Source organism: Solea senegalensis, linkage group LG7 (genome assembly GCF_019176455.1).
Source record: "Solea senegalensis isolate Sse05_10M linkage group LG7, IFAPA_SoseM_1, whole genome shotgun sequence".
Classification (NCBI taxonomy): Eukaryota; Metazoa; Chordata; class Actinopteri; order Pleuronectiformes; family Soleidae; genus Solea; species Solea senegalensis.
This window is the reverse complement of record NC_058027.1, coordinates 25,049,192-25,071,488: the sequence shown is the minus strand read 5'-3', so window position 1 is coordinate 25,071,488 and position 22,297 is coordinate 25,049,192. Positions and strand designations below refer to the sequence as shown.

The 22,297-nt window shown below is 40.9% G+C and overlaps 1 protein-coding gene across 2 annotated transcripts in view; it reads left to right on the top strand.

Annotated features, from left to right (window-relative positions):
* Positions 1–22,297, top strand: part of fbn1 (fibrillin 1) — an 86,674-nt gene that overhangs the window by 57,590 nt on the left and 6,787 nt on the right. For both annotated transcript variants that reach the window (XM_044029492.1, XM_044029491.1), the window contains exons 41-60: positions 379–501; positions 600–758; positions 860–931; positions 1,335–1,460; positions 1,586–1,708; positions 4,083–4,208; positions 4,318–4,434; positions 5,110–5,235; positions 5,354–5,473; positions 6,652–6,777; positions 11,353–11,505; positions 11,624–11,686; positions 12,844–12,963; positions 13,076–13,195; positions 14,266–14,388; positions 14,903–15,034; positions 15,996–16,121; positions 17,083–17,289; positions 18,677–18,802; positions 19,055–19,177. In XM_044029492.1, coding sequence (XP_043885427.1) covers positions 379–501; positions 600–758; positions 860–931; positions 1,335–1,460; positions 1,586–1,708; positions 4,083–4,208; positions 4,318–4,434; positions 5,110–5,235; positions 5,354–5,473; positions 6,652–6,777; positions 11,353–11,505; positions 11,624–11,686; positions 12,844–12,963; positions 13,076–13,195; positions 14,266–14,388; positions 14,903–15,034; positions 15,996–16,121; positions 17,083–17,289; positions 18,677–18,802; positions 19,055–19,177 — 2,511 coding nt within the window. The remainder of the gene's footprint in view (positions 1–378; positions 502–599; positions 759–859; positions 932–1,334; positions 1,461–1,585; positions 1,709–4,082; positions 4,209–4,317; positions 4,435–5,109; positions 5,236–5,353; positions 5,474–6,651; positions 6,778–11,352; positions 11,506–11,623; positions 11,687–12,843; positions 12,964–13,075; positions 13,196–14,265; positions 14,389–14,902; positions 15,035–15,995; positions 16,122–17,082; positions 17,290–18,676; positions 18,803–19,054; positions 19,178–22,297) is intronic.

The window sequence follows — 22,297 nt, the reverse complement described above, 5'->3', positions numbered from 1 at the left end:
ATCCATTCACCCTGTGAGATCAATTCTTTTACCAAGAATTTTCACCCCTTTGCCTGTCCGTACATTTCATTTAACACCGGACTGATCTTCTCACACAGCAGCTCTCTTCTTCTTCTTTGCAACCACATTGAGAAAATGCTACCAATGGATTTTTTTTTTTTATTGCAGCCATATTACTACTATATTAAATCAACTAGAGTCAATAAATGACAAAAGCTATGAAGTTGAGGTGAAAAAGAAGAATGAATTCCCATACTTTGCCATCTATCTATCAAGATGTGGACCATAATGCTTTGTAGATACTTGTTCTTCAGTTCAAATAATGACGTTCTTTCTTTCTTTCTTTCTTTCATTCCCTTCATCTCTCTGCATGTGCAGACATCAATGAGTGTGAAAGACCAGGTATCTGTGGCCCAGGCAAGTGTTACAACACCATCGGGAACTACACCTGCATTTGTCCTGTGGACTACATGCAGGTCAACGGCGGGAACAACTGCATGGGTACGTCTTACAGTGGCAGTGACGGCAAAACAGCAATACAGCAAAAAACATGTCATGTGCTGAGAGTTGTCCATTAACCCTCTGTCTCTCACACACAGACATGAGGAAAAGCTACTGCTACAGAAACTTTTACTCTGACAACAGGACGTGCGACGGCGAGCTGACCTTCAACATGACCAAAAAGATGTGCTGCTGCTCCTACAATATTGGCCGTGCATGGAACAAGCCATGTGAACAGTGTCCCGTGCCCAGCACTGGTGCGCTCTCACGCACACAATCGCCCAATCGCACGACTACGACACATAAGGTCAGAAAATGAAAGAATAAACTGTGTGTGTTGCCTTTTTCCGTCACACAGATGACTTTGCAGAGCTGTGTGGCAGCGAGGTACCAGGATATTACATTGACATCACAACAGGACGAGTCACAGGTGAGATTATGTGCCCTAACAGTGGTTGATTTGTATTGATTTAATTCATGTACTCAGAATGTAGAAAACACAGAAAACCATCAGTATACATGTAAAAGAATGGACAAACAAAGAACCAAGTATATGCCTATAAACTCCTACCCCTATTTCACTGTGGATTTATTAAGTTAAATGAACAGTTAATTATCTACAGTGATTTAACCGATACCGATCTGCCCAACTGTGGAGGTCATTTAGTCTCTTCTGTGATAAAATTAACATAATAAAGCACCTATAAATTCTCCTCGCAGAAGAAAATATTGATATCCTCAGCAAACAGACCACATCTTAGAGTTTTTCCAGACTCGGCATGTCATTAATTGACATTAAGATAAGATTGTATTGGTCTAATCTTGTGCTTTAGATATCGATGAGTGCCGGGAAATCCCAGGAGTCTGTGAGAACGGAGTCTGCATCAACCTGATTGGCAGCTTCAGGTGCGAGTGCCCCATGGGATTTATCTACAATGACAAGCTGCTGATTTGTGAAGGTAAGGCTCGGAGGTGTTGGTGAGCGCAACATGCTGTGAATTCCTCCTGACTTGTGTTAATCCTTTTTTTCTTTCTTACATTCTTTGTAAATCTCTTTGAACGTGTCTGCCCCTGTCGTTGTTAGATATTGACGAATGTCAGAACGGACCCGTTTGCCAGCAGAACGCAGCCTGTCTGAACATGCCGGGAAGCTACCGATGCGAGTGTAAAGCCGGATATCGCTTCACTCCCACTGGACAATGTCTAGGTAAGGCTGCGCGGGGGGGGTTACTGAATAATTACCTTAATATGGATTAGGAACCACAAAAACAGGGAAACATTGAGCTGGATTGGAGGAAATATTCGAGGAAACAGCCAAAAGACAACACTGAGAAAGGCTCTAACTTCTCTGGGATGCCTACTCTACTTAATGGTGCTATAATGCTTTCACACTACGACTCATTAACGCCTCTTTAGGTACAAAGCTGTATTACAGGATGGAACAGGATGGGGCTAGTTATGACAGCTTAGACATCTTCTTTCTAAAAGTCAAATGTTTTACTGATGTAGCACCAAAAGCAGCTCTAGATCTTACTTTTTATAAGTTAGCAGCTCATGCATCATCAGCATAGCAGTGAAAATTGCCTCCTTAAGTGAATAATTTGGCTTAGATGTATAATATAAACAAAGAAAAGTAGAGGATCAAGGACAGAGCCTTGCGGTGCTCCGTATATGAGTGTTTCCAAAAACATCCTACTTTTTATAGATGACAAACCCAGATCACAGAGTAAACCATGACAAGGGCAAATGTGTTTAGCGACGAATTCACAGCCATAACTGTAACATCTAATATTATTTTGAATTGGTATACGAATAATTTCCAAGATGTTTAGTAGTGTAAATTAATTTGGAAAAATCTAGAAATCACTGCTGTGTATTATGATAAAATATAAATTTAATTAAATGGAAACAACAGTCTTTTTAGAGGAGATGGACTGTAAATAGTTTAGGGCTAGAACGAAGGTTTTACAATCTATGGCGCTTCTGGCTAATGTGAGACAAGTGGACAGACAGCTACAGAGACTTAAGTGTTTTCAGCACCTTTTGTCTCAAACTCCTATATATACAGCGTCTTCCAAAGATGAAGCAGTGAAGACAGCACAGTGACAGTTGAGGCGGAGGTGGGGGGGGGGTCGGATCTTCATGGTGGGCTTGTTATTAAGGAAGAGTAAATGTGTAGCATGTGTCAAGCTGTTGAACATGTGCTGCAGTATATCTGAAGCATGTCGCTGTCAGTCTGGCAAGTCCTCACCAATAAGTAAATGTTAAATCAACATCCTGTTTTTCTCCACGCTTTTTATGTCAATCCTACGAACAAAACAAGGTCAGACTCCCGCGTGAGTGAGGCTGTGACTGTGGAGATGATGGAATAATTACACTGGTTTAACTTTGTTTTTAATGTTGCTGCAAAGCACAATGTGAATTAACATTTTTTTTTTACTTTAATTAAATAACAATGTTTTCCCAGTCCTATTAGTGATTGTTTGTGGCTGGCCACCCATAGTAATCATCTAAATAGTGAAGTTGTCATTGTCACATACACGATTTTATAGAGTCATGTAAGAGATGGTTTGAATCTCTACAGATTTTAGATTTCCCAGCATAATATTTAAGTGCAGAACTACCTTATATTTTTCAGTTAAGCTTAAGGTACTCCTGTGATTAATTATTATAAGTTGAAAATAGACAAAAGTGGAGAAGAACCTAAATCATTCAGTCTTGAGGTGAAGTTAGGTGGAGTTTGGTTGTTGATACGTGGATGAAGGAGAAAAGTGTATCGTATACTCGCCGTATATCTGTCTTAAAAATGACAAAAATGTCTTAAGCATGTAGTAAGATTATTGGCTGGTAATGCAAGAATATCAGCATGTGTATATGTATCGCAGACATTACCGCAATTAAGCGACGTGCTATCGGAAAACTTCCAACGGTTTCTGAAAGCTGAGAAGATGACCGTGAAAGCCAACATGTGGTTATTACAGTCATTTCATTCGTGCTGTTGCAAGAAACTGGTGTCTTTGTTGCCAGAAAGGGAAAAAGTGGGGAAAAACGCCCATTCACAGTTTCCATTTATGGCCTGTTTTTGGACATTGAGACAAAAAGTCAAAATATTTTATTTTAAATATGTTTTATACTGTTTGTAAAAATCTGGTGTTCATGTACAACTACAGTGTTTTCTTTTGTTTTTAAGTAAAACTTTTTGTTTTTCTTCTTCCTAAATTGATAATACACGATTGTAACGTAAGTAAATTGTAAATAACTGCCAGACGTTGAAAGTTATTCTGGAAAACTGGGCAAAAGCACTTACTCACAGGACATTTCTGGCCGTTTTATGGTTAAAATAAGAAAAAAATAATCAAAAAGTCCAGACAGACATTTTGAGGCTTAGGTGTTGAAGCCAAAAATACTGTTCTGACTGTTGCCAAATTAGTGGGACTGTACATTTCATGCAGGGGTGCATCAAACCATAGATTTCCAATGATGATGTCGCCATCTCCTGTACACAGCCGATGATTTTGTGTGGACCTAACTTGTGTAGTTTCATTCTGATTCTCACAAAGCTGTTTCTCCTCTTTGCTCAGACCGAAACGAATGCAATGAGAACCCTGCTGTGTGTAATCCCGGTCAGTGCATCGACACGCTGGGCAGCTATCGCTGCATCTGCCCCAACGGCTTCAAAACAACGCGGGACCAGTCGATGTGTGTCGGTAAGCTTCGTTGGTTCCTTTCAGGTTCCCTCAGTCTCCCCAGTTTTACTCAAGTCGCGTGATCACGGTTTTAAAGTAGAATTGTGATCGTGTTTTTGCCTGGTTTCAGACGTGGACGAGTGTGAGCGGCAGCCCTGTGGAAACGGGACCTGCAAGAACACCGTGGGCTCCTACAATTGTCTCTGTTACCCCGGCTTTCAGAACTCACACAACGGTGACTGCATAGGTGCGTACACATCTGTGGATTCTAAAGATTTTGGAAGGAGAGATTTTGTGACAATCCTCAGATGCAATTACAATGTTTCTGATTAGTAAAATCTGTTATCACAATGTTTTTACCACTGTCACGACCTGATGTTTATACCCCAAACCCTAATGTTGGGGTATAAATATAACATTATTTTCTTTAAATTTGCCTGGTTTGACAGGAAGTAGCTGCACTTTGCACATTTATAGAACAAATTTGGTTTCTGGTATGGGTTGGGTAGCGACAAACACAAAAGTGGGGGAATCATGTTGTTGTGTTCACCACAGAGCAGCCATGATTTCCCTTTGTAACAAGTTGCAAGGACAATATTCTGTCCATGTAAATACATACAAGACACAAACTACAATGTATTACAGTGTTACAGTTTATTAACGCTATGGATTTCAAGAGGTGTGCTGAAAGTAATTGAAAATGGATTATTTTTTCACAAGTGTACTTTTGTCATTTTTCTGAGCTCCAAATCAGTTTCATGGTCACAGATTGTGCTGTAGTTGATCGACCTGGTTCTTTGAAGATTTTTCTGAGAAGTCTGTAGAAAAAAATAAGCAGAGGACTGAGCTCTGGAATCAGAGCTGCTCTAAAAGCATTGGTCTTTTATGGCCTTCATATTGTCGTGTTTTGTGTGTTGTCCAGATGTCGACGAGTGTTCGACGCAGAGGGGCCTGTGTCGACACGGGCAGTGTATAAACACACTGGGCACTTTCTTCTGCGTGTGCCACGACGGCTATGAACTGTCTCTGGATGGCCGAGTGTGTGTAGGTAAGGACATGACACAATGATTTCAAGTTTTATTCATGTTTATCTTTAGTATTATATACTATGTTTGCTCTTTAAAAGGGTGCATGTCCTCATATAGTGTATCTCCTTCATTCCTCAGATATTAATGAATGTGCAGTGCATCCAGGCACCTGTGGTGCAGGAACTTGCCTGAATCTGGACGGCTCCTACCGGTGTATCTGTCCACCTGGCTACTATCTCCACGAGGAAACGTGTGAAGGTAAAGCAGCTGAAAGATACTCCTTTTTATATCAGGAATAACGAAAAATTTAAAATGGTAATTGAATACAATATTTGCACCCATGAGTGAATTTGACATTCTATATTTTATGTCATAGCAATTGCTAATTTGCAACTCCAGTGCCTAGCTGGGCTTTTATATGTAAACTACATAATGTGTTATGTAATTTTAGCATGTAGTTCGGTGTTTTAGTGTAGTTTTAATATGTTTGATCATTATAATGTTAATGTAAAAGCCCAACTAAGGACAAGAGTTGCACACTAGCAATAGCTATAATCAGCTAAAGGATCTGATATGGATCCACTGCTTGGACACAAGCGGCTGCCTAGCTAGCTAGGTAGCTCGGTAGCTAGCCCTATTTTGATCAAATTATATTCTATTTCTTTCTATTACACAATAAAAACACATATAAAACAGCACACATAACACTGTACAACAGTTATAACAAATACGTTTAGCTGAAATGTGTAGCTCTGATTTGCTTTGAGCCAACATTTAACCTTCAGAGAAGATTCTTGTTTATGTTAAATTGATTTGATTTCATTTGATGAAATGGGGCTAATTCCATAATCGACAGCCTCTTACAGGAAAAGCAACAAGAGAATTGTCGTTTTTGTCAGGCTTCCTTCTTCTTACGAACGACGGTGATGAGTTGATGGTCAGATGCTACACAATCGACCACTTCTCCTTCTTCTCAGTTACCCCTCTTTCCCCTTTAACACATGGGAGTGGGTTCAAGCCAGAACACTTGGGTTTGTTTACACAGTGAGCTGATGAAGAGATATTCAGCGGATTTCAACACATTCCTGCTTTGTGCTCATTCCTGGAAGCAGCGAAGTAAATGCGCTCATTTCTCAACATCGCTAACAACAGCAGCAGCAGCAGCAGCTGGTCATCGGCGGTGACCGCCTCCATGCAGCCACCCATTAGTTAGATTACGCTGCGTTTTATCACATTTTTGATAGGCCATGATGTGCTGGCGTGACTTCATCCGTGAAGCCTTGAAACGGTAGTTCAAGGAAAAATAGGTTCTGGATGAATCACAGAAGAATGGCCCTCTGATGGTACACGTTAGGACTGAATGACCTGTTTAGGAAATATGTCAGTCTGTTAATAATGAGGCTAATCTAACTCCTCTTTGTGTGTGTGTGTGTCAGATATTGACGAGTGCTCCCAGTCGCCTGAGATCTGTACATTTGGAACCTGCTCGAACACCGAGGGAAGCTTCATCTGCTTGTGTCCTGAGGGTTTCCAGCTCTCTGCTTCCGGACGCAGATGTTTAGGTAATTGTGTAGCATGTGTGCGTGTACACGTGTGTGTGTGTACGTGAACATACATTTATGTGAGAACCAAGAAATTTGGTTCTCAGGAAGTGAGGGCATTTTGTGAAAGTTGGCTGCACCTCACTTTCTGTCTCCACCGTAAAAAAAAAGTACTGTCTATGTTTATTTTAAGACTTGGGTTTTAGGGTTAGTGTTAGAATTAGCGGTTGAGGCTAGGATAAGGGGTTAGGGAATGCATTATTTCTATGCTGTGTCCTCACTAAGAGATAAAATGAGTGGCTATAAGGCCTTATTCACACAGAAACTTTTCCTTTTTTTAACGATCTTTTTCCTTTTTGTTCTTAAAAAGTAAGCAAAGCATCATTTCAAGAAATGTCTTCATAAACACAAAACCCCAAAAGACTCATATAAACATGTAAGCCAAGTATACAATGCCAAGCCTGCGTGCGACGCTGTCAGAAGCTGACGACGGAGATGGTGTCAGCGCATGTAAGAGCGAGGGCGCGAGAGAGGCGGGGCTATGACATCATCGTTTCCTCACACGTTGCATATTGGTTGTGTTCACAAGAAAGCAAGGGTGGCATTTCGAGGGGTTTTTCTTTTCAATCCCCGATTTCCAAACTTCTTGAAGTTTTAGGGCTCCCAGAATGAGTCAATGAGTAAATGACTCCACAGAGAGTCAGTGGTGTCAGCTCTCTCTGCTCTTTCATGATAGCACTCTGTGTTCAGGGTGGTTCTGCTGCTGCTGGTGCTTTCTCCTCCTCAACAAGGCCAAGTGTAGCTCTGAACAAATCACTTTTCCATTCCCTGACTTGTGTGTGTGTTGTGTGCGTGCGTGTGTGTATGTACTCGATGTGTGTGTGTGTGTGTCTCCGGCTTGGGTGGGTGCATGCTGAGCCCTCTGTTAGGGTGTTCCCCCTTCCAAACACTGAAGTGATGACATCATCACTTCAGTGTGAGGCAGTGCAGTTGTACTGTTTGGGCTTTACTTTTCTCCCCTGGTGTCAGAAGAGCCCCGAGGGTCGGGGGGGGGGATAAACAGGAGGAGCTGGGTGGAGAGCGAGCAACAAAATAGAGTTTTTTTAGAAAAATATTAACACTGTCCCACTGAGAAAATACTTGTTTTTGTTAAGAATGTTGTTGTTTTTTTCCCCCAAATAGCCACTCCTTCATTATTAGAGGAGTATTGTTTGTCTTATCACATTTCTAAGAATCCCGGATCATTAGAGACAAACAGTGTTTGGGATCGTGGCCCTCGGTCCTGAGCTCCTCCCACCAGATGACCTCAAGCAGATAACCTCAGTTCTGAGGCAATCCCTGCATCTTTGAGCAGCTTTACGCAAACTGACACTGAAGTTTTATTGCCTTTAATTTCCAACTCTCTTTTTTGTTGGCTTTGCACTTGTTTCTAAAAATGCTCTTCACTAGTCAGGATTACCCGACAAATAATGTTATTATTTAATTGAAGTAGTGCTTTTAAAGGTGCCCAAATACACTTTACAGATAATAAATAAGGAAAATACACACAATTTCATACACGGATAAAATGTCTTTATACATTTATTAGTGCTGCACATCCCTGCTGCTAACAACAGAAAGCACCACTTCATTAATATCACGGATCGGCGTGGATTCGACCTTGAAGGGTCACATTTACCGATTGATAACAAACAATTTAACATTTATGTCCGTCTTCGTTTAGAAGAACAGCGAATCAGACCCTCTCCATCTCATCTGACCTGTGATCGGTCAGCGTCTCTTTTCACAAACGGCGGAAAACAGAACTCTGAAGCTGACAATCATGCTCGCTACAGAGCCATGGTGTTGTTTGCTGTAGCTGCAAAACAAACCCTAAGTGCATTGAAGTGCGTGTCTTCTTTATAGTCGTTTTTGAGTGTAAGAAAAGGGGACTTTTTTGTCTGGATCATTCTGTGTTTGTGCTACATACCAGCTCCATTGTATTTACAAGAAGGTGGTTAGCACTGGTGCCTCACGGCGAGAAGGTTTTCTCGGTCTGTGTGGCTTTTCTCCTCGTACGCTTTGTACTCCGGTCCAAAGACGTGCAGATTGGGCTTCGGTTTAATTGGAGGTCTCTAAATGGCCCATAGGGTACGTGAGCGTGAATGCATGCTTGTCTCTGTGTGTCGTTCCCTGTGATAGGCCGCTGATCTGACCCGGGGGTGTCGTCTCTGCTGCTTCTCGCTCAGTGTCCGCTGGGCTTGGCCGCAGCTCTCTCCAGTCTAAGAGGAGTGAGCGATGAATGAGTGAGGCCGCTCGCTGCTTTGTAAGAAAACAAATTACAAGTCACATTTGGCCGTGACGAGGCTCTAGAATAACAGTGACACACAAAAGTCAACACGGGAATAAGACGGAGAGTATGTACGGTAGATGGGATGAAGGGAAGTATATGCGCCATCTGTCCACAGCTGGAATCGCTCTTATTACACAATATTTTACATTAGTTATGATGAAATTGGAAAATACTAGGCTGTCAACGATAGATAATTTCTTTGTTTAATCCACAAAATGTCAGAAAAAGGCCGGAAAATGTTGATCGGTGTTTTCCCAAACCAGAAAATATTCAAATAATCGATGATCAAAACAGTTGACGATGAATTTAGTAAACGATTATATTATTATTATATTAAAATATACTTAGAGGTCGACCAGTTTGGTGTTTTTCTATGGAGAAATCAGTGCAGCTGACACACAGATTTTATTTTTGCTGATATGTTTTCTTTATTTCTTTATTTCTTTATTTATACAATTTATCACATTGAGACACGGGGTCACAACAGTACAACACAGATGTACAGACGGACAACATAACAATAAAGGAAATGTGCAAAATATCAAGTGAATAAACAGATTAAAATACTTGGAGCAGGAGCTCAAGTTCCCAAAACATGTCCTCTCCTGTGACTCTAAATTCTTCTATTTGATAAAACATACAACAGCTTAATAATAACAATAGGTAATACAAAAATATCTTATTCATTTCATTATAGGGCTATTATATTATATTATATTATATTATAGCCCCAAAACTAAGTATTACGTACATGAAACAGGTCGTTACATAAATAATCTTTGTCTTAGGACGACACATGAGAGATGTAACTAAATAACTAGCAAATTAAGTAAGTTTTGAATTAAAAAAAAGTTATATTTCACTTTGGAGAAAGTTAAAAAGTGACAATACATGTTTCATTGTTCGACCTCTAATATTATTTCATATAAATATGTATATATATACATATCATTATTATATTATTAGGTGTGTTATTAAGTGTCTCAAATTCTGCCAATGATTCAAATAAATTCCACTCTTATATGCACAGCTCTGTCATTATGTGCTGTGTTTCAGAGAGTAACTGCAAAGTAAGAATGACATCTGCATGTGTGGATGCACATGTGAATCCACTCACACACACACACACACACACACTTGCATAACAGCTGTGCACAAAGCACCATAAATCTCTTTTGAGGAAAGGCTGACAAATCAGCTTCATGGAGGAAAAAAGTAACATGGCACTTGGTGGTGACGTCCGGCTCCTCGCGGCACCCGGGTGCATGTGATCCTTTGTCTCTGTGTGTGTGTGTGTGTGTGTGTGTGTGATATACAGTGGTAAGAAAGCTTATTTGTGTTGAGTTCAGTGAAGGCCAGTGCAAACGTAAGAGCACAACCATATGCTTCTTATTACAAGTAAGTGCCTGCGTCGTCCAGGAGGAATAAGAGTCTTCAGAAGCAGAGAGACAGAGAGAGAGGAACTGGCAAAGACTGATCAGCGAGAAGAGTCAGTGCGTCTAGATTCTCCACCAGTTTAATTTAAAACTGTCTTACTGTTGTAGGTTTTGCCCAATTTCCTGTATCTACAGATAAAAATCAAATGTGTTATTCTGGATATAACTGTATCATAATAGCTTCATATGTCACTACAGTTAGATCACACAAAACAGAGTGTTGATTTTTTTCAAAACACATTTAAGAGCTAGTTTTTTTTAGTGGAACATCTGTCTTTTTTTTGTTTTTTATTTGTACTGTTTTTTCCGAATATGCAAATACAATAGCACAAAGCCACACGATTAATACCAAAAAAAAAATTCTCTGCACAACTTTACTTTTTACAAAATAAAGCTTCCCTGATTCATTTATTTAAGAATGGCCTTGTTCTTAAACAGCTAATGTGGGGGACAATAATCTGTTGTTTTCCTTCAGTGACCTACAATCTTGAATACACTCGACACCAAAGAAAACATAAAAACAAGTGATAATATGCAACTGCAGTGTAGTAAAACTATTTGAACTCGTCATTGTATCCTCACTATGTTGTCTTTTTAACATTTAAACATGTAGACATGGTCAAGACGAGCATCACAATGTGGAGGTTGCCACACAGGCCGAGATCTCCTGAAGTAGTCATGCACAACCATCTCTAGGGTTTTCAAAGCATGGTCGGAAAGAGGTCAGAGGTCAGGACGGTCTCCTCGACCCTGCGTACATGTGTAGAGTGGCTGTTTTGTGCGTGGATGATTAGGATACGTTAAGTATTCTACTTTCATTTCCTTTAGATATCCGCGTGAACTACTGCTACACCAAGTTCGATAGTGGCCGCTGCCTGGCTCCAAAGCCTCAGAACACCTCCAAGGCTGCGTGCTGCTGCACTGTAATGCCAGGTCAAGGCTGGGGAGACCCCTGTGAAATCTGCCCCAGCAAAGGAGAAGGTACAAACTCCTACTCTCACTCACACAGACACACAGACTCACATACTGTACGGTACAGTGTGTCGGGTAACACACACACAAAATGATTCATCTAATGTTTTATTTTCATGACTTTCAGTGGGTTATCGTAATCTCTGCCCCAATGAGGGCTATCTGCAGGGGATAGATGACCACCCTAAAGGTATGAGTGTGGAATTGCTTTCAGGTATGCACTGACGTACAGGCATTTTCCCTTAAATTCTAAAAATTTGTGGAACATGTCCACAAAAAGTCTTCCAGAACTTCTCCTGCCAGCTCTGCAGATAAATGTTAAATCCAGGATATTTTACCTCGCATCGCATTTGTCATATGTAGACGGCAGTTTCCCAAAAACTGGGCTGGACGATATGACCAAAAACAAAATTTCCTAAACAGTCAATAGCGATAATTATCACGATAAATGCCAGAAAAGATTGATTTGCCTCTGTTAAAGTTAAAGGAACCAGGTTTTACATCTCTTTATGGATAGAAAACAATAAAAGATGTTTTAAAATATGTATTAAAACTTATTATACTGTAATATAAATATATTGTATATTGTATCTTCTAAACCAGTTTATATTATGGGACCCACTTTTTGAAGACTATTGTGACCCAAATCACAATATAAATCAAATTCAGATTAAATGTAAAGCAAATGTATGCATAACGTAGCGACTAATGTAGCTATATTTGTAACGCCTTATATGTCACTGTCTAATTTCACCATTGTGGGAGAAATAAATGATTATTCTATCATAATTTAAATTTAATATCATTTTGAATATCTTTATTTCGGTTACATTCATATAAAAAGTAAAAATAAAGTGAAATCATTCAACACACGGTTATGCTTATAAACGAAAAAGGAATAGGCTGAAAAGGAAAAAAAGGAGAAAATCAGAAATGTAGAGAAAATACACAAATTCATTAATATTATTTGTGTATGTTTTTTGAACCCCAAAAGAGACACAATTTCATTTCATCATTGAGCTTGTTCCATAATAATAATATTTGTTTGATAGTTTCAAACAATATGTAATAATTCGTAAATAATCCTAGTAAATTACATTTTCTCTCTTAATATAAAGAATGTTTGCAAATGCAAACAATGTCAAGATCCTGTGAAAAACGGATTAGTGGATTCCAGAATTGATAAATAAATAATTTCCAAATGTTTATGAAATTGTTCGGGGAACCCTAAAAAAAACCAAACTCCCACGACCCATCTGTGGGTGCCGACCCAGTCTAACTCTAACCCAGCATCTGTGTAGTAGTTTCGGAATGTAATTATCCTGTTGTTGATGCTTCCTATTCCAGATATCGACGAGTGTGTCAATGACCCCTGTGTTAACGGCCAGTGCATCAACACAGACGGCTCTTTCCGCTGTGAATGTCCCATGGGATACCGCCTGGATATTAGTGGAGTTCGATGCGAAGGTTGTTTTTTTTTTTTTCTCACGGCTGTGCTGTTTCTGCACGTCTCCTCGTTCCTCTTAAGTTTATATTTAAACACTGCTATGATTTCTTTGCGTAACTCTCCCCAACACAGACACGAATGAGTGTGAAATTGGAAATCCCTGTGGCAACGGCACGTGCACAAACGTCATCGGTGGGTTCGAGTGTGCGTGTGATGACGGCTTTGAGCCTGGGGCAATGATGACCTGTGAAGGTAGGAACAATTTCCTGTGCTAAATATGCTTTCATTATTCTGTTTTTATTAGGAAAATGTAAATGAGCAAAGCTGTCTGTCTGCACAGTTACAGACAATAGTGTAATGTTACAAAAAAAGATGTCACTAAAGTTACAAAAAAAATTCTGTATTTGGGGGCGGAGCTTTGGTCAAAGGGCCATTGATAGGGGGCGGGAGGTATTTTATTAAAAGTTTATGGGCAATATGAATTTCATTTTACATTTATTCTGACCAAAATGACAATGATAGTATACTAAAACAAGACCATTATTAATCCCAACAAACAACATTCATGGTCAGCGATCCGTCTTTGTGTCTGCACGCCAGCGAACGTCAGTTTATTTGAAATACAAACACTGTGTAAACTTAATCTTTGGTCATCAAAAAAACTCAACTTTTGTACGAACAGATAAAGATTTAGTGACAGTTTGTCACATAATACGCTAATAAATGAATCATTGGTCATGCTGAATTTTTTTTATCAAATTGGCCCAATGAATTAACCTCTCCTGGAAAGATGATGTACGCTCCCCCTTGTGGCACTTCAAAATAAATCACCAGAACCGTATCGTCCCAACAATTGAAATTCTTAAATTGCTTTTATACTGTGATGTCACTGCAAAACATGAAAATAAGTACTCGTGTAATTGACTTGAATTTAGTGTATTTATTTTAACGGGGTTCTCGGTGGTTTTGAGTGAGTTTATTTCTGTCTGTCTTTGTTATTTACAGATTCATTTTTGCATGTTCTGTTTTTTTGTAAACTACAAATCAAAACAAACACTACTTTACTTTGAAATGGTGTGCAATATCATCCTGAAAATGAATATGTAATATCAATATTAGTATCAATTCACTGAACAGTTACATTTTCCCAAACTGTTGGACTCCTTTCACTTGACCCCCAGGCCCCCTCCTGACCAGACTCAAAGTTCACTGGCCCTTTTTGAGTTTGGGGCCCCTGCTTTAAAGCCACATCCCTATTACATAACATTTCTGTGTGCACTAGTCACCGTGTTGTTATACCACTGTTGTACCTTCTCTTCCAGACATCAACGAATGCGCCCAGAACCCTCTGCTGTGTGCCTTCCGCTGTGTGAACGTGGTGGGCTCGTACGAGTGTAAATGTCCGACGGGCTACGTCCTGCGTGAGGACAAGAGGATGTGCAAAGGTGCCACAGCTGAAAAAAAGACTCACTCAGACACTCTTTCCTCAGTCGTGGTCCATTTACTGGGAAGTGTTGGTCATAAATAAACTTAAGTCCCTCGTGGAGAGACTCGCTGGAACCCATCCTCACAGTTACATAACACACTGCCTCTGTGAGACGCTCAAGGGTTCTCCGTCTGGGACCAACTCTAAACACTCTCTGTAAACCTTAACAGGCCCAGTCACTATTTACACCTCCGCACTCACAGATAGCGCAGGCGCCATGGCAACGGGCGTATTTGGAGGGAAGCGCCCCGAGACAGGAGGGACACGTCAGTGTCTATAGCTTCACTGTTTACATCTGAGGTCCAAACAGACCACCAACTCTCCCGCGACATGGCCATTAGCGCTCAGCGGGTTAGATTAAACGGCCGCGCACACGAGCGCCTGCGTTACATCACTAACCGCGGCACCATACACATTTATTTCCCTCACACTCGCGCGACCTCTCACCCACCGTGTGCCGCTTGTCTCTCCAGATCAGAACGAGTGTGAGGACGGCGTCGACGACTGTGCCAGCAGAGGCATGACCTGCAAGAATCTGATCGGCACGTACATGTGCATCTGTGCCCCTGGATACACGCGTCTGCCCAGTGGAGAGGGTTGCATGGGTAAGAGTCGTGTGCAGTCATAAAACCCCGTATGCTCTAATTTTCCATCCATTTTGTGCGACACAAACTTTATTGTCCTGGTTGCGAGTCAGTGTTACTCATGCACTGTCAACAGCATCGTGTTGTGTCATAATAGACCATGATTGATTCTGTGTGAAGCCTATTTTCCTCTTTGTTTTGGATACGGGATAACGCAATTACTTGTAATCGTAAATTAAATTGTCAATTTATTTTGTTTTTTTTCTTTCCGATGGCCAAGAGAATAACAAGAGTGAGAGCAAGTCTTACACGAGACCAGCGTAAACGCAGATGGTGTTGTTGTTTTTAACACCAGCATATACTCTGTTATAGATCAGTTTTTAAATCATAATGACATGTTCCGAGGAGAAAAGAAAACTGTCACTGTAATGAAATTTGGAGGTTGAATGTTTGTGCGCTGAATATTTCCAGTTTCAACAGTAGCAATCAGAACCCCATACTTTTGAATATTTAACTTTAACTAAATAAATACATTTGTCCATTATCACTCTCACAGGGGAAATTTCTTCTCTGCATTTAACTTAATCTTATACTAAACTTAGGTGCAGTGGGCAGCCACTGAGCAATGGGGCTGGTGTGAACTCGAACTGGCAACTATTTGGTTACAAGCCAAGTTCCCTTTCCACTTGTCAATGGGCTGTCTTTTGTTGGGTAAAATGCAAAAAACAAGCAAAATTAAATGATTAATTACATCATATACTTCATATGCTTTTATAGGACTGGATCAGTTCTTCTCACAGGCTTAAAGATTTTTCAATGATGTCAATTATGTGAAGTTTAATTACTTGAAAAAAAGTAGTATATTATGCTGACATATGTTTGTATTAGTGTATAATTGCTTTAAAATGAAAATAATTTGTCGTTTGTAGTCTTAGAATAAGGCTTTTATGTAGATTGATGTGGGGGTGTGTTTATGTTTCAGATCTGAACGAGTGCACGGCCAAACCAGGTGTGTGTAAGAACGGCCGCTGTGAGAACACAGTAGGAAGCTTCCGCTGCAGATGTGACCAAGGTTTCATCGCCAACCCCACGCAGACTGAATGTATTGGTACGTACCATATGCTGTATATCAATAAATCTCTGTGTTACCGTGGGGGGGTTTTCTGTTTCCGGAAAAAGCAGCTTCATGTTTAAAGTCGGGTTGAAAGAAACAAGACCACAAATTTGATCACTTTCATTATCTTTCTACATTCATTATTTGAAAACGAACTTTTGTTATGAGCTACATTTCATGGTAGTATAAAGGAAATCTATATTATTACAGCATTTACATAAATAAAACACAAGAATTAATACCAGTTCAGATTGTGACTGCGATTGTGTGATATTGAAAACGCGCGCCCCCTAAAGAGCCGTCGAGTGCTTCCTGGCCAGCTGTTTGGACCACTTGCCTGCACATTCAATCACAGCTGCTGCTGTTCCCTTTACAGTGCAGCTCCAATTAAGTAAGTAACACTTCATTAAAGGTTCCATAGACAGAAGACACCACTGTATTTTCTGCTTCTCTCTCTTTGTTACATGTGTGTGAGAGAAAACTAGATCATACACTTCAGGGTCTTCAGACTGCTTTGGTAATTACTTATCAATTAATCAGCAGGGGGCGATTAGATAGAAGTTCGACTCTGGAATTTAAACGTGGTAGTGAAACAGTCATTTTAATCACAGTGGGAAATTACCCATTCAGTGACAGTCTTGTTAAAAAACAGGTGCCTTTCATTGTTAAGATAAGAGGAGAAGGAAATCCTTTCAAAAACACCCTCCCTTTGCTAAATATACTCCTTTATAGACGTGATGTGCTGAACTGGGTGAGAAGAGCTCTTTGTAAGAGCTGCGTCTATCTTCCTTCTCACAGACAGTTGTGATAGAACAGTGTGGGTTATCTGGTATCGTCTGTGCCTGTCTGGGTGGTTTGGTTTGGTCTGGTCTGGTCCACTTTCCTTCCCTCCCCCGCCGCCTCCTCTCTTCTGTCATACCAACTGCTCTTGTCTCTTGTGTATCCCACCCTCCAGATAACCGCGAAGGCTTCTGTTTCACCGAGGTTCTGACCACTCTGTGTCAGATGAGCTCCAGTAACCGGAACATGGTGACCAAGTCAGAGTGTTGCTGTTACGGGGGCAGAGGCTGGGGCACCAACTGTGAGCTCTGCCCCCTCCCTGGGACCACACAGTACAAGAGGATGTGTCCTCTGGGACCTGGTTACACCACTGATGGCAGAGGTACACACTTGAGTTTATTCCATTCCATTTATGGTTGGAACTCGGAAATTTTCTGAGGTCATGGGGCACAGGAAGGAAGAAGAAACTCGGAGGAACAGCACCAGTCCAAGACACCTTACAAAACCTTTATTGCACTTGAATAGAGCTGCAACTAACGATTACTTTCATAATCCAAACCATTAATCGTCGCGGTCCTACACTTTTATAACACTATCCATCGTGTTACAAAAACATGGACACGTTGCAAAATATCATGTACAGTGTTGTTGGTTTTCTGACTTCTCAACTGGAACGTGGTGAACCCAGGGGTGATGTCACTCCAAGTTCTGACTTCCGAGTTCCGACTTAAATGGAACACAGCGCTAGCTGTTAGATTTTCTCCAACTGGTGCTGGTTTCTATTGGTTTTACTAACTTGCCTTTTGAAAAACTTTGTTTTTAATAGATTTATAGAAGATTTATATCTCACCTTAAATGCAATTCAAACAACAAGTTAAGAGCAGCATGGTAAAGGCAACAAAACACTAAGAAGAACCAGGCAAGTGCATCAGCAACCAAGTTAAATGCTAGTAGCTGATACAAAACAATACAGTAAGATAAATATACTGTATAAAAAAAAAAAACAGTATCAAAACATTGACAGGTTTAACAGCACCTAACTGTGAATTTAAACGTCTGATTTCCAAAAGGGACAAAATATTTTAGATTGCAGTTTGTTTTCCAGGAGAAGTAACAGATCAAAAAGCTATAGTTTAGCTAGTCATGGCACAGTTTGGAATGGTATATCCTGATCCGGCTCGGCTCGGCTTGTTTTTTTTTTTTGTATGGACTAACATTCGACGATAAGGAACATTTTTTAATGACCGTAAACTCATGTTAATTGACCTCACTCTTATATCCGGGCCTGTTTCTGTCCGCTGGAGTCGCTGATGTCTCTCAGTGGTTACTGCCCACTCGCCGAACTTTACGTCGTGCAAGGACAGAAGTTCAAGGAGCAGAGTGGGAGTGAAAAGGGAGAATCATTTCCCCCTTTTATTAATCAGTGACCCATCAAGATGATGTGTTTCTCTGTAAGTTAACGTTCTGTGTGTGTACTACAATGATTGGAAACTGTCCAGATTAGCTTCTGCTGAAAATGTAGCAGCTGTTACGCTTCATAAATGTGTCAGCAGTAATGAGTACACAGACAGGAAACCACTGTGTGTGTGTGTGTGTGGTTGAAAAAGTAATTAATTGTTGTTTTTGGCTGATAATGTTGATTAATTCTGTGTTTGCTTTTAAATTTGGCAACGACACAGTTTCACAGCTCAAGACATCGAACAATATTTCCATAATGCTGTGAGGAAATCTTTGTGGAGATTGTTTTTTTTGTTTGTTTTTTTCACCAGATATCGATGAGTGCCGCGTCATGGGGAACTTGTGCAAGAACGGTCAGTGTATCAACGCTCTGGGCTCCTACAGCTGCATCTGCAAACCCGGCTACACCACCGACATCACCAGCACACTGTGTGTGGGTAAGGCAGAACTCCACCACCACCAGCACTCTTAACTTTACAGAGTATTTTCCAACTACGCACGACCTCCCGTTCTCATTCCTGACGTCTAGTAAAGGGCTGAAGCGTCGTGGGTGGACTGCCCACACACTGCTCCGAAGAATGCAGCCCGAGTCTGTCTGTCTGTCTGTCTCATCATCTCCCCCTTTATGGAATTTCAGGGCTATGGGATCAAACTCATTTTGTCTCTCTCCCCCATCCCTCACTCTGTAGATGTGGACGAGTGCATACAGGCACCAAAGCCGTGTAACTTCATCTGTAAGAACACAGAAGGAGGCTACCTCTGCTCCTGCCCCCGCGGTTACATCCTACAGGAAGATGGAAAGAGCTGCAAAGGTGACACACTGAATCGCCACCTCTTACTATTGTGTGCTATAGAGAAATTCAATGGAATCTTGGGTATTGTGTTGAAAAATATTTCCAGTACTTTTTCCGGTAGCCAAAACACTATGGTGTGGTTATAATAATAGTGTGGTATTGTTTTGTTTTTGTTTTTTAAATAAGGAAGTAATACTATGGTAATACCATATTATTTCACCAAATAATAGCTTGGCATTAACAATATAAAATGTGCATGGGAGAATAAATGTTCTTTGAAGGTATTACACAGATAGCAGCCTATGGTAATTGTCATTTCCGTGGTATTACTTTGAAACTAACATGATATTAGTGTCATTTTATCTCCATATTATCACCAAGTAGGAAAAAGCTTTAGGAATAAGATGTGATATTACCTTACTATTACAAACTTGAGTCTGACCATATCACTTTGGAAACTTGGGGGAGTTACTGTGGATGCTGTGACTATGCCCTCAAAGGGAGAATGCATATGTTGTCAAGACTTTAAGTAGGAGTTTGTTCCTCAAGGATTTCCCCGCTATTGGTGAACATTTAAAGCATTTAGCAGACGCTTTTATCCAAAGTGACCTTCAAAAGAGGAAAATAGGACCAGTGGACTGATAGAGGGGTGAGAGTGCCAAGGTAGATCCAAGTGCAGAAAGAGATAGTGCTAGGACAGAAGACCTGGTTCTTCAAGAGCTTCTTGAAGATAGACAGGGACGCTCCCCTGTTCTGGTAGCGCTCGGTAGGTCATTCCACCAGCGTGGAACGACACATGAAAAGAGTCTGGATGGTCTTGCGCGGGGCGTTGGCAACTCCAGACGACAATCCTTTGATGAACGGAGCAGTCGAGGGGTAACTTAAGCCCTTAGGAGAGCATTTAAGTCGGTGGGAGCAGACCCGTGAAGCACTTTGTAGGCTAGCAACAGTGATTTGAATATGATGCGGGCGGCTAAGATAGATGAAGTTGTACCGTAGGTGGACATAGGTCCATATATTTTACCTCTGTGTCACAGATGACGGTCCGAACTGATCTAAAAATTCTGGAACTCCCCTTTAGGTATCAGTGGCATGCTCCTCATGCTTGATTTACTTTAGTGCTGAGTGGGCCAGGCCCTGTGCCAGTACTCTGCTCTCTGTCCTAAATTGTGTGTACACGTGTATGTGTGTGTACTCTTTGCATGCAGCCTGTGACCTAGTGTGTGTGTGTGTGTGTGTGTGTTTATCAGGTTTGTTTGTTTTCGTCCAAACAAAGTGCTCAGTTTTTAGTGTTCAGTCTTTAGCGCCGTCTTCGTCTTTATTTACCATCGCTTAACCCCCCCCCCACCCCCACAGTTCCCCTCCGTGTTTCCGGTGTCTGCTTCATTTGCAGTTCATTTGTAGGTCAGTGACTGTAGAAGGACTGGAATTTGACTCTGAAAAGAGCATGTACATACACTGCTGCGAGCCCAGTATTCAGGGTTCCCACGGGTCATTGAAATCCTTGAAGGCCCTTGAAGGCCCTCTCTCTCTCTCTCTCTCTCTCTCTGCAGTCGATGTGAGATTCCGTGCAGAACAATTTGCGAGTTGTTAATGACACAGAGTGACACATTCGGTCCTTGAATTTAAAGAAATTGGTCCTGGAAGGTCTTTGAAAAGTCCTTGAATTTGATGTCAATGAAGTTGTGGCAACCCTGAGTATTTTAAATGCATTGAACTATGACTGGGCCACACGGTGTAGTGGGTTTTCTCCAGGTTCTCTGGTTTTCTCCCACAGTCCAAAAACATACAGATTTAGGGATTAGGAAAATTGGACACTCTAAATTAATTGTAGGTGTGTGGATAGTTGTTTGTCTATTATGTCCTATGTCTATGTTTATGCCTCAGGTGGAGGATAAAGCGGTAGAAGATGGTACTATGATTTATAATGACAAAATAAAATTGACTGAAATACTAAAACAGTGCCTATAGCATGAGCAGTATAACACAATTATCTGAAAGTGTTATAATAATCACAATCGCTAGTATTACCCACCCACAGCACATGTTCCCCCCCCCCGTGTGTGTGTCCAAACACATGCAGATTTGGTTAATTGGAAACTCTAAATCTACCATAGATGTGACAGTACTGGACTGGACTAAGCTGGGATTGTGCAGAGGAAAGTTTCAGCCCAAAGTGTGCATATACAGAATTTTAAAGTGTAAAAGGCAGAAGTCTAGTGGTGTTTTTAGCTTCTCATGGAGGTGGGCGTGGTCGGCAGTCAGCCTCATGAGACAGTGGAGATGCGGAAGTGGATCACTGAAGCAGCTGCAGGTGAGCTAATTGTCACAGCTGGCGCCGCTGCTTTGTAATTAGGCCCTCCCTTTATATGCAGCAGCAGGCTGATCCTCAGTGGTTTGCCACAAGTTGAAGCCAGGCCATGATGTGATGTGACACATTAACCATAGAGGGCCAGGACACCACTGTGCTGTTCAACTTCAATGTTTATATATATATGTGTGTGTGTGTGTGTGCAGAAATGTATTAAAGTTTATTCAGCTGTGAGCGGCTATTTTTGTCTGCAGTGTGTGTGTGTGTGTGGAGTGAACCCACAGTGTTGGCAAGTGTCTGCTACACTGCTTTTTTAAAAATATCAACATGTGAGCTTGCATGTTTGAGTGTTTAAAGCTGGAGTGTGTAATGTTTTCAATATAAGGAAGTTTCCATTACATTCGACCCATGATCAGCTCCTGAATATGAATATGAATGTGAATATTTTCTGGGTTCCATATCACAAAGAAATCATTAAAATTCTGTTGGAAAACAGGAAATGTGGGTTAAGGAAATGACCCTGGTTCTCTGCAACACGAGTGAGAGCGTTGAAAGAGAACAAATGGAATATGAACCTAGTCAAGCCTGTAGTCTGGATTGGGTATAGCGATATTAGCAGTGTTTTGGCAGTAGAAGATACATACTGGAGCTCCAGTATTAAAGCTAATAAAGCTAAAAAAACAGTAGCAGCCAACCTTACCATCTCTATTTGATCACCAGTGAAAAAAGTGTTGTCACCCAATACTCAATATTACTGAGTATTGGTGTGAAGTTTAAAAGTCTAGTATCATGACATCCCTGCACGAACCACCAGGCTGCTTAAGTGT